Source organism: Trichomycterus rosablanca, chromosome 19 (assembly GCF_030014385.1).
Source record: "Trichomycterus rosablanca isolate fTriRos1 chromosome 19, fTriRos1.hap1, whole genome shotgun sequence".
NCBI classification, from domain to species: Eukaryota; Metazoa; Chordata; class Actinopteri; order Siluriformes; family Trichomycteridae; genus Trichomycterus; species Trichomycterus rosablanca.
The window spans coordinates 23,400,938-23,419,107 of record NC_086006.1 but is presented as its reverse complement, the minus strand read 5'-3'; the positions used below and the strand labels follow the sequence as shown (position 1 = coordinate 23,419,107).

General features: G+C 38.4%; 1 protein-coding gene across 1 annotated transcript; it reads right to left on the bottom strand.

Annotated features, from left to right (window-relative positions):
* Positions 1-5,852: 5,852 nt before the first annotated feature.
* tspan31 (tetraspanin 31) lies at positions 5,853-17,441 on the bottom strand. Its single transcript, XM_063015625.1, has 6 exons — positions 17,199-17,441; positions 12,975-13,142; positions 12,031-12,111; positions 11,798-11,938; positions 11,083-11,193; positions 5,853-9,051 (listed from the first exon to the last, which is right to left on the bottom strand). Exons 1-6 carry the CDS (start codon positions 17,259-17,261, stop codon positions 8,977-8,979), a joined length of 639 nt encoding a protein of 212 aa, XP_062871695.1. The 5' UTR covers positions 17,262-17,441; the 3' UTR covers positions 5,853-8,976.
* Between the last annotated feature and the right edge of the window lie 729 nt (positions 17,442-18,170).

Below are 18,170 nucleotides of genomic sequence, written 5' to 3'. Positions count from 1 at the left end.
GTCCATATCCATCAGCACCCCAACCGACAGTGCTCCACGATTCCTACAAAGCAAGATGGAGCCCAAACATGAAGCCCCAGCATCAGGCGGGTGGTGTTTTTCTTCCTGGCAGGGCAGAGCAGATCCGAGCTGTGATGTGATGGTTGGTCCAGGCCGCCTATTTGTTCAGCAGAGGATCATGACAGCCCGCTTCTCCTTCCGCTCTCCTTTTAGAAATGGACGGCTTTGCATAAAACGAGTCAGTCCAGTAGGACAAGGTGTGCTGCCAGCCGAGCCCAAGAAATTCATTCATTCATTCACATGTTGGAGTCACGTCCTGACGGACTAATGGCGCTGATTTCGGTGCGGGCTTTTGGACAGGCGCTGCTGTCCGAGGTGCTGATCTTTCCTCCTGACGCCACAGTCACGTGATGATCAAAAGCGGGAAATACAACTTGAAATTAAAATAGGGGTTAGGGCAGCACGCCTCACAGCAAGAAGGTCCTGGGTTCGATCCCCAGGTGGGGCGGTCCGGGTCCTTTCTGTGTGGAGTTTGCATGTTCTCCCCGTGTCTGCGTGGGTTTCCTCCGGGTGCGCCGGTTTCCTCCCACAGTCCAAAGACGTGCAAGTGAGGTGAACTGGAGACACTCAATTGTCCATGACTGTGTTCAGTATAACCTTGTGTGAAGTAATGAACCTTGTGTAATGAGTAACAACCGTTCCTGTCATGAATGTAACCAAAAGTGTAAAACATGACGTTAAAACCCTAACAAACAAACAAACAAATAGGGGTTAAGAATTGTCTGGACAGGCATGAAGCAGTGTGTAGAAGTATTTGCACCCATTTTTATCTGTTAATACATATTTGACATGATATGGTTTTGGTTGTCCATGATGGAAAGCACTGTAACAGAGAAAAGGACTCTGACTCATGGACAACCAAAACCATCCACTGCACACAACATTTCTGAGACAGAGAAGTGTGTTTAGTAACAGACTACAGGGGGGGGGGGGGGGGGGGGAACTGAGGACTGAATGTAACAGAATTGTGGCACATGTACATGTACAATCAATCTATGTATGTGGGTGGGCACTCGTGTGTGCACTTGCACAGACAGGCACATCTGCACCTTTTGTACATTACATTATTCGGCACATTTTCGTATATGTTCTTACATTTTCCTATATCTGCACTGTGGCTCACTTTATAATTCCACTTGACAATTTACTTTATAATTCATTTTATAATTTACTTTACTTTATAATTTATATTTTACAGCCATTGTAACTTATAATATATACCAGCCTTGTAGTGTTAACCGAAATAACATTTCCATCTGCATCCTCAGGTCCTGTTTGGTGTAGTGTGTTGTCTGAGTGTTGTTGTGGTTATACAGATACTTGTTTGTATAATGTGAATCTCTGTAGTGTGTACTATTACTTTTGACTTTTTGATTTATGTAACTTGCTACTGAGGCCTTAATTTCCGTCGGGATGAATAAAGTATCTATCTATCTATCTATCTATCTATCTATCTATCTATCTATCTATCTATCTATCTATCTATCTATCTATCTATCTATCTATCTATCTATCTATCTATCTATCTATCTATCTATCTATCTATCTATCTATCTATCTATCTATCTATCTATCTATCTATCTATCTATCTATCTATCTATCTATCTATCTATCTATCTATCTATCTATCTATCTATCTATCTATCTATCTATCTATCTTATCCATCCATCCATCCATCCATCCATCCATCCATCCATCCATCCATCCATCCATCCATCCATCCATCCATCCATCCATCCATCATTTATTTGTTTATTTATTAGGATTTGAACGTCATGTTTTACAGTCTTTGGTTACATTCATGACAAGATTCATCAGTTCAAATCTTTATGTCAATCACAGTCATGGACAATTCTGTATCTCCAGTTCACCTCACTTGCATGTCTTGGACAGTGGGACAAAACCAGAGTTCCCATAGGAAACCCACGCAGACACGGGGAGAACATGCAAACTCCACACTGAAAGGACCTGGACCCACCTGGGAATTGCACCCAGGACCTTCCTGCGACAGTGCCACCCACCGTGCCGCCCATTTGACATAATAATTGATTCTGTATCACTGAACAAAACATATTTTACAAAGTGAACATAAGTGAAATATTTTACAGCACCTTCCCCAGACATAGCCAGTATTGTCTGTAACCGATAGCACTGTTGGGGATTTGAACCCTGTGGTAGTGGGCTAGCGTAGTTTACCGCTGCACCTCCCAAGCACCCCACCCATTCATTTAGGGAGCCAAGTCCTTCACATCACATCAAAACAACCAATTTACCTAAATGCTTCGATTTAAACGCAGCTAGACTTAACACAGCTAGTCAACCTAATGTTCCCACAGAAAGCCTGTACCCTGATCCAAAAAAAACTTTGGCAGTTTACAAAGATATATGTAAACATCTAGACCTGCAAATGAACAATTGTGAATCTAACAAGGAATGCTCATCCTGTTGAAATTTCTTAATAGCCTGGGGGTCAGCTAATGCAGGAAATTACACATTAAAAAAAAAAAAACATCTAAAGAAATGCTGACGTCTTTAGCAGTTAAGCTAAAAGCAGCGTTCATGACTCAGCTATATGAAAGAGACTAAGCAAAATGAGTGTCACTGGAGGGTAAAAAAGAGGAAATCAGCAAGCAAAGCTTCATTTGCAATGATGTTAAATGTTAAAACTGATTAATAAATCACTAAGAAGCATGCACAGCATTTTACAGTAAAGGCATTATGTTTAGTGTTATAGAGCAGTAGTTTGGGATGCTTTGCTGCATTCCATTCTGTAGGAGAAAACTTTTGAAGTGATAACAATCCAAATTTACAGTAATCTTAATGTAACTCACAATTGTATTTTTACATTTAGCAGATGCTTTTATCTTGTACCATTCTGACCATGTACAATCCAAGCAAGTAAGGGTTAAGGGCCTTGGTCAGGGACCTTGTACCTTATCCGCTACACTACCACCTTTTTTTTTTTTATAAAACTAAAAGTAATTTAGGGGGCTGCTCGGTGGGTAGCACTGTCGCCTCACAGCAAAAAGATCCTTGGTTCGATCCCCAGGTGGGGGCGGTCCGGGTCCTTTCTGTGTGGAGTTTGCATGTTCTCCTCGTATCAGCTCTGGTGTTCTCCCGCAGTCCAAAAACATGCAGTCAGGTCCAGGGTCACCCGTCCATGGTGTTACTGTGTGCCTTGCACCCATTAATAAGCTGGGATAGGCTCCAGCACCCCCCGAGACCTTGATTGGATAAGTGGTTAAGAAAGTGAGTGAGTAAGTAAAAGTAATTTATATACCACAAAATGCATGTCTACATTATTCTACTTATAAGAAATAATGCAATAGATTGGTTCCCTGTCCAGCTCATTACTCACCTTGCACCACCTCTTGGAACCAAACCTGCCACAACCCTGACCAGGATAAAGCTGTTAATAAAAATAAATGAAATGAATTACTCAAAATGATCCTGAGCTTGGTATTGTCACTGCACCACAAATACAACTTTACATTTTCTTTATGCTAAAATATCCTGCCCACACTTTTCATTTAAGCATTCCAGAATAAAGGTATTTTTGTTTGGTCCAAAATAATTTTACTTTATATTTTAAAGCTAATTATTTCAAATGTTTTAGACATAACTTCATGCAAAGTTATTTTATTCAGAATACTGAACAACTAAATTCTATTTTAAAGATTATCCTGACACTTGAATCTCAGTTTGGACTTTAAGATGTTCACATATGGATGTACTAAAGAGAAATAAAACAGTAAATGAAACACTGCAGATCATTCAATTGATCCATTTATGCTATAATGAGGTACGCTGAGTTGGGTCATAAGGTCAGTGTAATCAGCAAGAGCAGAAACACTAATTATTGACACCCAGTAATTTCAGGTCCCAGATACATAAAACTGACCCTAACACATCGAGCCACATTGATTTTCATCCTCACTAACTGCGACCACTGAATGTAAATTGTGCCAGGATGGTTCTCATCGTGTCAAAGAAGTCAGAATAATTTTAGGATGTGTTATATAAGTGTATAAAATCAATTCTACAAAATAAATGACTGTTTTTAACATTGTGGGAACATTTTTAGGAAAGGCTGTTTAATATTCAGCATGACTCTGTTCTGGTGAATGACGTGAGGTTCATAAAGACATGGTTTAATGAATTTGGTGTGGAGGAATTCCTTTGACCTGCGACGAGCCCTAAACTAAATCCCACTAAACACGTTTTGAGTGAATTGCAATGTCAGGCCTTCTCATCTATACCACATATTGTTTAGAGGCAATTCTGCTTTTCAGCAAGACAGCATCAATCCACATTCTGCACATTTTGCAACAGCTGGTTTTGTAGTTCCCACCTCCCTTTAAATTCAAAAAGCTTTATTGGAATGACAGGAGAAACCTAAACTGTCAAAGCATTTTCATTTAATTTTATTGTCACTTTGAATTGAATTTCATGCAGTAACACCAATCATTCCTGTACACAGACACCCGGCCGACCGATAGCACCACTGGGGATTCAGAGCCTGGAATCCAGCATTAATGGCCTAGCATAATTTACAGTGGTGCCACCTGACCACCCTGTAATACATTTACATTGGGTATTTAGTCCAGCTTTACATGTAAATCAAATACGATCATAAAAATCTACAAAAACAAATCTAACACTGGATAGGAAAAGCTACAAGTTCAGATCTTCTGTCTTATTGATAGCAGTGACAAAGAAACTGGGCTGCTAACTCTACTGTCTCTCTATTTGTCCCCAGTAAAATCTTCATGTTTCCATTTTGTGGAAGGTGAAAAAATACTGGGTTTTGTTTCTGATTTTTTGCAGGTAGAAATCTTGGACTTGTTTAATTTTGCACATGAAAAGATTATTCTAAATTTCCAGTTCTCCTGTTTTGGCCCTCCAGGTTGTCCTGTGCTGTCCTGTTTCAATAGTGCAGTTGTGATCATTAATTCTGTACTTTATAAGGTTTGTACCAATCCTTGTCATTAATGGTATAATACTTTATATACACGCGCACACACACAGCACCTGAAAAAAACCCACAGACACACAGGCAGCAACAATCACACAACCGAACCGCTCCATCTTCATTTACCCAAGCGACACACAATACCGGTTCATCTAATTACTTACACCTTTAGTGAGGTTGGCTTATCCAGTTGCAGCAGCGAGAGAAATCGCTCTTCCTGTTTGTGAAACTCACTCTGCATGCAGAATCTTAAACAGCTGCATCTCTGTGTTTTATATGACCTCAGCCTGCTTCATCAGGTACAGTCATCACAGAGGAAAAGAACTGCACCTGAGGGCCTCAGTAACATTATTAGAACCTAACAGAGCTGAAATCAGTTTACATACACATATAAAAGACATGAATGTGTTGACAGTCTTGGGATTTCAATCATAAAACATGGGACACTACAGTAAGGTGTACAGTAAAGTGAGCTTTTTTTCAACATGGGTTTAAAGGCTGCCACACAAGTGAACCTGGAAAAAGAAAAAGCAGGAGCAGGGGTTTCTTCATTACTTGGCAACCTCCAGGCCCGTGGTAAAAGCCTTATTTACAGTTGTGGACAGTTACACATGGGCTCTAGTACCTACTAATTCATAGCAAACCTGTTCCGTTCTATTTCTTCTAATTTATTACAGGCCATTTAGAGTAAAATTTTATTTCCAAGTGTTTGGAATGTAGAGTTAAAGCAAAGCACACAGCAGAGCCAATCTGTAACTGATCTGAATTTAGAAGTCAGATTCACTTGTATACAAGCATTAAAACAAGCACACATTCAATTTGCTCCAAGATGTTTTAATTGGAAAAATTAGGTTAAAAATACAGAAGGGGTCCAGGAAAACGAGGCACAGGTGCATACAGGTTTTAAAAATGATGGTGCGGCCAGCTTATAATGTCAATAAATAAATATAGGAATTGGCCACGGCAACGTTTGGAATAAAGACGAACGTCTACAATATCTCATCAGAAAGTCTCTATGGTACTAGCACTATATGGAGCTTCAGCACGCACATATACACAGATCAATACGCAGGGCAAGAATTCAGTGCATCCTAGTTACTGTAAATAAATGTGTTGAATCCAGACAAGCAAATCTGTACATGCTCGGAAATTAAGTTCACCTGGACTGAATCTGTTAACATTAAAACTAAACAATGACATGATTATCTAGTATACAGTATATACAAATGTTTACTAAAATAGAAAAAAAAAAAAAAAAAAATCACATTTGGCTATTTAAATAATGGAAAAGTATATAAAGCCAGAGCTAGGAAACAATGCATTATTCTTCCTCAAAACCATGTCCAGGGAAATCTAGACCAGTAACATCACTGTGCATATATCAGATAATTAAACAACTGTACTATATTACCCAACTGATTTCCTACTGATAAAAATGTATTTATTGCTTAGGATTTTAACATGACAGAACAGGTAGCTACAGGTTAAACAAGATTCATCAGTTCAAGTTCAGTGTCAAACAGAGTCACAGACTATTTTGAATTTCCAATATATCTAACATGTGTTTGGACTGTGGGAGGAAACTGGAGCTTCTGGAGGAAACCCATACAGACCGAGGAGAACAGGCAAACTCAAACAGAAAAGAACCTGGATCGCTCCACCTGGGAATCAAACCCTGGATCTTCTTGCTGTGAGGTGAGGGGTGTAGTGCTACCCTCTGTCACCCCTCACTACAAATTTGCAAAGCCACATTGATTATAAATGATTTTAAGGAACAATAATGCATTTAATATATCTGCCATTACACAGCCTTTTCTAACCATAAACAATACAAAGCCAAACATGAGCTTAATATTAATACTTGCATGTAACTTGCATTGCACTTTTTCTGCATGTACAAAGAAAGCAAGGCGTAAGAAGCAGTGCGATCTGGTAAATACAGTTTGGCAAGACAAGATTCACAGACAAAAATAAAAGGAGACGACTGAATAATTATATTGAAATTTACATATTTAAGCCATGGCACGGAAAGAACTAGAATGTAGAAGTCGTAGCACGAGAAAACAAGCATGGTAATCACATTGCAAAAACACAATATTAGCGACTAGTAAAAAAATAAAATTAAATAAAAAATAAGTGTTAGTTCCAGTGCGGGTTGTACCTCAGCCAGGGACAATTCTCGGAAATAAACTAGTAAAAGCTACAAGCAAAGCAACCCGTCAATGAAACATATATACAACATGAGGGCTGCAGTTTGCTGGTATCGCATGGCTCAGTTGCGTGACCATAAAAATGAAGTCGTAGTTGCAACCCTGTGTTCACACAAACAGCAGCAAGGTGTGAAAAAGAAGCCAAGAGCCATTTTTAATTACAGCTGCCGATTTCCAGCAACATCAGGAGAAGAGATGAGTAGTTTTAAAAAACTGGATCTGAATATGGTGGCCTTATTTTTCCTATTGTGAGACGTGTCTTTTTGGCAAGACAAGATTGGTTCATATCTGGTATTTGTCTAGGTGACAGAGACAGTTTGCTGTAATTTACTGCTTCAAATACTTGCATAAAAAAAAAAACTGGTTGGAAATTATCTTTGATGGTGTATCAGTAAAATCAGACTTGCTACGAATCTGACCAGGATATAACTTGGTTAGTGGAAAATTACAAATTAGTGCACCACTAATGGTTCAGTAGTAGGTGGTATTTATTTGGGAATTTTTTGCAGAGTAACCCAACTACTATACAATGTCGTAATTTGTCTGCAATGACCAGATATTTTGCTTTCTGGCAATCAAAACTGGCTTATCTAGTACAAATAAGCATATCAATTTGCAAACACAATGAACACAAAAAACATCTATGGTAAGAGAGATCATGCACAAGGTGGCACTTATAAAAGTCACATAATCAGCTGTGAACTGGAGTCAGGAACAGACACGATCCAACGCATTTGCTTTTCCACAATTCTGCAACTGTAAAATGTTACTTAACCAAGAGCAAGCGTTTACCAAACAAACAGAAGAACTGTGATTAACCAGTGCTGCCTTATTCTCAAGTGCTTCAGGGGGTTTAGGAGCACACCGGCCTACAAACCAAAACAAGTGGAAATTTATGAAAGAGTACTTGATCTTTAAACCAGCACAGATCTAATCTCACACTGATTGTTTAAAGAAATATAATTACTATGAACTGGCTTTAGTTTTGTGTGAGGCAGTCATCCATGAAAACGAATCAGGAGAGTGCCCTCAATAATCAAAACCTTTTCTTTCCTCAGAATGTCTATGCTGGCTTGCTATTAAATTTTGGGTGAATCGAGATGAGAAACGGCTGCTGTTGTGAACGCAGGGTACATTAGCACATCCCTATCAGAACAGATCACCACAGCTATAACATCTGCATGGATGTTGTACTACAAAACACTATTCCTTGAGGCCGACCTAGACTAACTCATTTATAACAAAATCCATAAACTGCCTGCTTTATCGACACTAAACGCCGAGATAGTACGTGTAGTCATTTACAGAGTACTAGAGAAACTATAGGGAGCACATAAAGACTGCAGCTATACTGTGAAAGTGCAGGGCGCTACACAACTGAGCATGCAGGTATCAGCGCACACATTCCAGGACGTGTTTCTCAAATCAAGGATGGGGTTTGTTGTAGGTTGTGACCTGAAATTGGCAATCAAATTCTAAATATCAAGCTTCATCCTATCATCCATGAGACGTCCAGGCTCTGCACGTCTGAATTTAAACCCTATGCTAGGCAGACTAAAAATGAACTGATTCTACACTGGGGATGTGTTTATTTATGTAATTCTGCAGCTCTCAGGCTCTGTAATGATGTGTGAAACCTCATATTCCAAGCAGTTGATGCCTGAGTGTCTCTAGGTGTATTCTGTTCAAATTGGACTCGTTTGTCTACGCTGCTGCACTGAGGGGTTTAAGACTATAAGAATGCACTGGGATTTGCTCGCGGGTCTTTCTGGTTCCTGTAGCGCATGGCCAGCAAAACTCCCAAAATCTGCAAAAAAAAAAGAGACAATCAATCATTAAAAGCATGTGACCCTTGTAGTGACATGAAAAAAATATTTACGAAAAAATATCAACAAAAACATGTTATTTTTTTTAATAGTTTGTTACTGGTTACATAACACTTTCAGGAACTAAGGCAGAGTTTGTTCTTATTAGTCTAGGTTTTTTTTAATTTGACCTTTGCACATCTCAGGAAAAATGCTATCTAATGCTATCTTTTTGTGCACAGTCAATGTGGGTAATTAAATATGTAGCTACTAGCAATAAGCAGTATCTGTATTTGTTAAGGGTGTAAATACCATTACATAATTTCAGACAAGCAAACATTTATTTAAATTTTTTGATGTTACTCATGCTAAACAATCCTATTAGACTGAAAAAGTAGCCTGAATTTAGCAGCTTTTATAAGTCAGACAGAGATAAGACTTGCTTCAGATCAGTCTTGTTGCCATATCCAATTAAACTTCAACCTTAGATCAATGACTGATGATCAGACATTCTTCTTTATCATTTTCTGGGAGAAAGCAGAAATCATGATTCAGTTATTTATGGCGTCTATTTAGGCACCTATGAATCATCACACCGCCACCACCATGTTTAACTTTCGGTATGATGGTCTTATTGTAGGATGCTTCTGAGCTTTATGCAAGATATAATGTGACACACTTCTTTCAAAGTTCAATATCTGGCTATGATCTATATTTGAAGACAACGTCTCACACTGGTTCAGTGGAGTCTTCTGCAGTAATTAAGAAGGGAAGAATTTACTTTTATTACCATTGGTGCTAGATTTTTTTTATATAACAAATGAAACTTAGTTTTAAACTTAGTTGTATTACATTTTAGGAGATCTGACATAAATCAGAGACAGGCAAAAACAGAAAAAAATCAGCAAATACTTTACACCACGTTTGACTTCACACATCACACATTTGATCTTTAATGATGATTTTTTTTTTTACCTTAAGCCAATCACGAAAAATGTCCTCTCATTAGCAATTTAATTTTTGACCCTATTAAATGTTATTGCAATTAGGGAATACAACCACAAGGGGTCAGGAACGAGCCAAACTGAAGAAAAATGACAAACACTCATCACAAGACGTTCATGGTGAAATCTTACAGAGATTTCTATTTCTAGTGCATTAAAATATCTGTGTTTAGCTTTGTGTGTTAGCTAAAAAAAACAGATTAAACGAAGTGAAAACAGAATAGAACACTTAGTAAGCGGATCTGAAACAGGAACCCTCAGAGCTTTAGTCTAGATATTAGTCTATAAGTGCTATTTCTAATGTGGAGCGTCACAAACCACAATTATTGATTTTAATTATTATTTGTATCTTAAAATTTTTACTTGTTTGTCTGTTTGTTTATTAGGATTTTAACGTCATGTTTGACATTTTTGGTTACATTCATGACAGGAACGGTAGTTACTCATTACACAAGATTCATCAGTTCACATATCGAACACAGTCATGGACAATTTAGTGTCTCCAATTTACCTCACTTGCATGTCTTTGGACTGTGGGAGGAAACTGAAGAACCCGGAGGAAACCCACACAAACATGCAAACTCCACACAGAAAGGACCTGGACCGCCCCACCTGGGGATTGAACCCAGGACCCTCTTGCTGTGAGGCAACAGTGCTACCCACTTAGCCACCGTGCCGCCCGATTGTTAAATGTATATGTATATTTAGTCATCAAAATCTTTTCAGAATTATCAGTATTGTGTCACATTTGGAAAATATTCATAAACTAAATAAGATTCTTTCTATGGTGACGTGTGAATCTTCCTCACAAGTGACCCATTTTGAGCAGCAGCCTTTGAGCTTCGCATTTTGAAAGCAAAAATACTGCACTCAAATACAACCATCCATCTATCAATAGACAGATAATGTATATATGACATACGACTCATGTATGTATGTTACAGCGTTAATGAGTTATTAATCTAAACACACTATTAATAAAATAATGAAAACACATTAGCAGCAGCTCTGCAGTGCAGAATAACTTACCTCAGTAAAACTGAAGAAAAGACCCACACCACCCAGAATCCTCAGGGCCTCGGAGGCATGCTGTAGCATCTTGTCACCACACGTTGTGCACCCGTTGTGCTTGGTACAAGGCTGTGGTTGGACAGGAGAAAACCATCAGCACTTTACAAGTTTGTAATGGTTGCCTGCCAGCAAACTGGTCTCACTGGCAGCATTACTGGCAGGTTTTTGAATATGATTTATTATTATTTGTATTTAGTTAAATTAATTTTCCATAAAAGAAAAAAAAACTTTATTAGAAATACAAATTTCTGAAACCTAATCTTTAATTCGGTGTTGTGACACTCGGGTGGTGGAGTGGTAAATTAAGCTAGCCCACTTACTGCTGATGAAGATGTAAGGTTCGAATCTGAGTGGTGCTATGAGCCGAACAGCCTGGCCACTGGGGGGTCAGTGCGCTCTCAGTGAAAAAAAAGGCGGGACTGTCCCTGTTGCTAGGTAGGACGCATTCTTTTGAACACTATTGGTCGTCAAAGCCAGACCCCCTCCCACACAACAAAGACATTCTTAATTATAAGCTTTTTTTTTTACCCTAATCACAAATATATGTCTTACATTTATTCACCATGATCATTTTTATACTTAATCTATTTGATATTAACTGGAGAAAAAAATAAAAAGTGTCCCAATAATTGTGTCCATATAGTGTATGTATAGTGAGAGAGAAAAATCTTACAGCACGACAGATAGCAAAGTCTTCGTCGAAGTCTTTGTGGTTCATAGTGGTGTTAAACAGGCCACAGCAGTCCAGCTTGTTCTCTAAATCCATCTTGGTGTCATTGCTCATAATCCTCCAGGAGGAATTCAGCAATGCTTGCTGTAAAGCACCAGCAACGACATTGTTCATATATAAACTATTTCTCATACATTTTTAATGTTAAGCTACGAGCCGTTACCAAGAAAACCTACCTGCTGGCCCTGGTTCATTGCCAAGCATGAGCAGGACACACCAAACTGAAAGAGGAACACGATGATCAGGATGACCATGTACTAGAGCAAATATAAGTCAAGGAAAATTACACTTGGTTCAAATACTCAGGTCGGTACCCAGGATCAGTTCTGGGCTTGTTTAGGAGAAGGCGTTTTTTTCAAACCCCGGCATTACTGCAAAAAACAGCAAATAGTAAATCTGTACAGTATTCTTATAGTTGTACCTTTTACTTATGTATTACACAGTAGTTTTTTACTGCAGTAAAACTGGTTAGTATTTCTTCCCAAGGGTGAACATGTTAAATGTCCACTAACCCACAATCATTAATCTCTAGCTCAGCAAAAAGAGGTTTTGCCAAACTGTCTAGCTATTGGAAGATGCATTTGTCCCAAGCCTGGATAAAATAAAGAGAACTGCATTAGGAGGGGGGGGGGGGGCATCTGGTGTAAAAAAAAGTGAGCCAAATCCAGTATACAGACCAGAAAATCTGCTTAGGTGATCCCTAAAAATATCTGGGAGCAGCCAAAAGAAAAGAAGTAAAAAATAGAGGCAGTAGAGTGACCTGTATATGTGAAATGGGCTGCAGATATGCCTCCAGCAAATAATTCCAGTTTAAAGACCAGTTTGGGGATAAAGTAGGAAGGGAGAACTGAAAGCACACTGTACCACCTGAAAAAGCTTTGCCCAGTAAATTTGGCTGAGCTGCTTCAAAATTCTCAGCAACCTTCATTATTTTGCATAACAGCTCAAGGGTGTCGATAGGTATAAAAAACTGTATAATTTCTAAAAAGATGATCAGTTCATATGCAAAATCCAGTATAAGTCTCCTCTTACTATGTACACAGACAGAACTCCAGTCATGTGTATGCAGTACTAACAAAAGGTTGTGGAAACCATGCTGAACAGATGTTCATAAGGATACAAAGAAAAGCATGACTTGATGATGATGCACAGCGCCGATGAGGCCCACAATGGCAATCAGCAGCAGGAAGAAGCCCACGGCGATCACGCCTCCGATGATGTGGATGCTGGACACAATCCCAAAGCCCTTTCCCCATGCTGCTACAGCAATCAGCAGCAGCCCAACCAGCTGATAGAGACGAGGCAAGACAGTCAAAGAGAGGGACACAGAAATAGTATAAAAACTTGTTACACACACATACACTTGACATACTAACATGACACATTATGATAAATATTTCATATTTTTCATATTTTGTCAACTATCAGTCTTAATTATGACATACAGGGTTGAAGACGTTGATTGGTCAAACAGAATCACCACAGGAGTAAGACAATACAAACACAATACTTAACACCTAAATGCGATTGTTTGCAAAAAGCAGGACTAGAAAAACAACCTCAGTACAACAACAGCTAAAGTGGGGCTATAGGTATTGTTTACAGTTAGCACGGTCTATTAGCTCTCAGCATCTGGTGGAGCATGCCATCACAGCAAACTTTACCCTCTTACAAGTACACTTGTGCAATTGGAAATGGACAACAGCATGCTGGGTATGGTACAAATAGTACTGGATGTGCACTGTACTGTTCTGCAAGGAATCATTCAATGGTAAAGGGGCAACATTGGAAGGCACTGTTCTGGGTGAACACTGGGGTGGTAGTGAAATGGTATTGCTGAGGTGAGATCTGTTTTTTTTTTTAAATAGGCCTGTATGTCTTACAACACTGTACACAGAAATAGTTTTTAATAAGAAAAGATTCAACATAATATAATACAACATCAATAAAATTAAATACTGGACATGGGTGGTGCTTAAAACTATAGAGAGGCTACAGTCAGTATTCAAAAAGTGCTCTTACAATACATGGTCAAAAGTATGTGGACATAAGACCATAAGCTTGTTGGACAACCTAGTACAAAACCACGAGTCCAAAACACCCTCTTTGGATCCATTAAGGCCTCCACTCCTCTAGACAGGCTTTACAGAAATTGTTTAAACTGTGTCTGTGGGAATTTGTGCCCATTTGGGCAATACAGTATTCGTAAAGGCAGGCACCTATGTTGCAATCAATGTTCCGATTCATCACAACAGTGTTAAAGGGTTGAGGTCAGGGTTCTGAGGTGAGGGCAGTGGTAGGTCAGCGGTTAAAGTACAGGACTAGTAACTGGAAGGTCCCTGGTTCAAGACCCACATCTGTCAGGGTGCCACTGTTGGGCCCTTGAGCAATGTGTACAAAATGTGGATAAAGTCATGTGCTAAATGCTGAAAATGTAAGTGTAAATGTAGGCAGACCACTTAATTTTCTACACATCAAACTCATCAAACCATGTCTTCATGGACTTTATTTTGAGCACAGGTACACAATCATGCTGGAACTGGAAAATGTCTTCACCAAACAATGCCACAAAGTTGGAAGCATAAGATAAGATAGACTTTATTGTCCTTGTAGTTATACAACGAGACTTTGTTTGGTAGATCACAGTGAGCTCAGCAGCAATAATAAAATAAACATAGGATAAAACATTAAAATATATTTTTAAAAGTACAAAAAATATAAAAACTCGGTACAGCACAAAAGCTAAAAATTACAAGAAATATGAGAAATGAGTATTAACATAGTAACGTATTAGGGATGCATCAATACAATTTTTTCCCAACCGAGTACAAGTACATGTATTTTTGTACTTGCCGATACCGATACCAATACCTATTGGATCAGATATCTGACATGCTAGAAAACTTGATCCGGTCGCCGAGCGCAAATCAGGGCAAAAATCGTGTAGTGTGAACCAGGCATAACGCAGCAACGTGCACTAGGTACACGGTATCGGATGTTTAGTATCGGAGCCTCGTTTGCGAGTACGAGTAAGTTAATGAGCGCGGTATCGGGCAAATACCCGATACCAGTATCGGTACTCATGCATCTCTAATTATCATTATTAATATTATTGCACATTAATATATTTATGTATTCCTGCACTTTACCATCACCCTGGACTGCACACTGGACTGTTATAATTATTATTTATCAATTGCACCTGCGCTTTACAAAACTGTCATATGTATAGTTCTAGTTATTTTTCACTATCCTTACATAGTTATAGTTATTATTTACACATCTTTTATTATTATTACTGTTATTATTATAATGTATACCTAACTAATCTTTATTATTATTACTATTATAATGTATACCTAACTAATCCTTTATTATTATTACTGTTTTATTATAACACATACCCATTTTTATTCGTATGCTCATTGTTATTATTGCTATTATGTAATCATACTATGTACATAGATATAATTCCATATATGTAAATAGCTATAGTTATAACTTTATATTCATATTAATCATAGATATATGTTACTGATATTCTCTGTTTTTTGCACAATGCTACTATTTGCACTTCTGGTAGATGCTAACTACATTTCGTTGCCTTGTACCTGCACTGAGCAATGACAAAGTTGAATCAATCAGTCTATCTATCTATCTCTCTCTCTAATCTATCTCTCTCTCTCTCTCTCTCTCTCTCTCTCTCTCTCTCTCTCTCTATCTATAATCTCTCTATCTAATCTATCTATCTATCTATCTATCTATCTATCTATCTCTCTATCTCTCTATCTATCTATCTATCTATCTATAATCTCTCTATCTAATCTATCTATCTATCTATTCTATCTCTATCTAATCTATCTATCTCTATCTAATCTATCTATCTATCTATCTATCTATCTATCTATCTATCTATCTCTAATCTCTCTATCTAATCTATCTATCTATCTATTCTATCTCTCTATCTATCTATTCTATCTCTCTATCTATCTATCTATTCTATCTATTCTATCTATCTATCTATTCTATCTCTATCTAATCTATCTATCTCTATCTAATCTATCTATCTATCTATCTATCTATCTCTAATCTCTCTATCTAATCTATCTATCTATCTATTCTATCTCTCTATCTATCTATTCTATCTCTCTATCTAATCTATCTATCTATCTATCTATCTATCTATCTATCTATCTATCTCTAATCTATCTAATCTATCTATCTATCTATCTCTCTATCTCTCTCTTCTATCTATCTATCTATCTATCTATATTCTATCTATCTATCTATCTATCTATCTATCTATCTCTATCTCTCTCTCTCTCTCTCTCTCTCTCACTCTCACTCTCACTCTCTCTCTCTCTCTCTCTCTCACTCTCTCTCTAATCTATCTATCTATCTATCTAATCATACCTCTATCTTATCTATCTATCTCTCTCTCTCTCACCCTCTCTCACCTATCTATCTATCTATCTATCTATCTATCTATCTATCTATCTATCTATCTATCTATCTATCTAATCATACCTCTATCTTATCTCTCTCTCTCTCTCTCTCTCTCTCTCTCTCTCTCTCTCTCTCTCTCTCTATCTATCTATCTATCTATCTATCTATTCTATCTATCTCTCTAATCTATCTATCTATAGAATTTAAAGTGATCTGTGCTTTAAATAGCAGCTTGGGGAGGTCAGGGTTCAAGACAGTTTGGCTTGCTGTCTCAGCATATGATGAATCTAATATATTGTGGGTGTAAGGTGTAACTTTAACACCTGGAATGAATCATTAGAAGGAGTGTCCACGTACTGTTGACAGCTGGTGACATGAGCAGTGAGTGTTTGTTGAAACCCTTTGTGTAGCCACGTTGAATATTTATTGCGTAGCAGTCAGAGCTAGATTGGCCTGGCTGATTAGTAGGCGAACGGAGTCTGACCAATCAAAAATGAGATTTATGGGTGAAAACAGAAATATAGCAAATATAGTCACACCACTGAGCACCTACACCACTGAGGACCTACACCACTGAGCACCTACACCACTGAGGACCTACACCACTGAGGACCTACACCACTGAGGACCCACACAAGAAGCAGCCGGGTTCATCTCATGGACTTGGTGGTGCTCAGTTTATCTAAACCCACAATGCTAATATAAAGCTCATGCTAACTAGCGCCCTCGCTGTTTTGTTGTTGTTTCTCGTTAAAAAAACTAAACATTTCATTTCCTTTATAAACTCACATTTAAACTCCTTTCTATAATAAAAAATAACCGATAAACAAAGCTAGAATAATATTAGCTAGGCCAAAGTCTGTGAGCTAATCAGGTTAGCCAGGCGCTCATGACTCACCATGTAAACAACGTTGAGAGAACAGAGGGCATTTTTCGAGCAGGTAAATCCTCCACACACCATGTTGAACCACCCGCTTGAAAGTGTTCTTCTGCCCGCTGCTACCAACCGACTGTAGGCGAATCTGTGCCAATTATCAGCAGCAGTCACCAGGCTAACGGAGCTCAGTCAATCCTGCGGAGGAGCGAAGCCACAGATCATCGACACACATCCGACTACCGAGATAGTCCACTCTTACTAGCGCCCATCCGCCACAAAGCATTGTGGGTAAACTTAAAGCTGCGTGTGTGGAAAACAAAAGTAAAATAAAATAAAAATAATAAACCACAAATATTGGTTTTCAGGTGTGATAGTTTATGAATTTTGCTTACGCAGTTGTGCAAATGTGTTAGAATTGCATTTGGAATCGCTGTTTTCTATCAAAAAGACATTCAGTGGAAGCCAAAGACTACTAGTGAACATGCTTGTTTTGCAGTTCTCTCAAAATTGACCGTATTTTGTTACAAATCATGAAACCAGAATAACAATCTTAGTGAAAAGTTGAAAGTTAGAATTCCTTAGTGTCAGCTCATCATCTAAAACTTAATCCCAGTAAGACTGAGCTGTTACTTATTCCTGGAGATCAATTTCCAACCCAGGACCTGGTCATCTCTCTCGATGACTCCCAAATCAGGCCGTCTGATAACGTAAGGAGCCTTGGTGTTGTCCTGGATGACCAACTGACCTTCTCTCCTTATGTAGCCAGCATGACGAGAGCGTGCCGATTCCTCATCTACATCAGGAAGATTTGCCCATTTCTTTCCATGGAAGCCATTCAGATTCTTGTGCAGTCACTTGTAATCTCATGGCTGGACTACTGCAACTCCCTCCTGGCAGGTGCTCCTATGTCCACTATCAAACCCTTGCAGCTCATTCAAAATGAAGCTGCTCACCTGGTTTTTAACCAACCTAAACATCACCCCACTGCTGCGT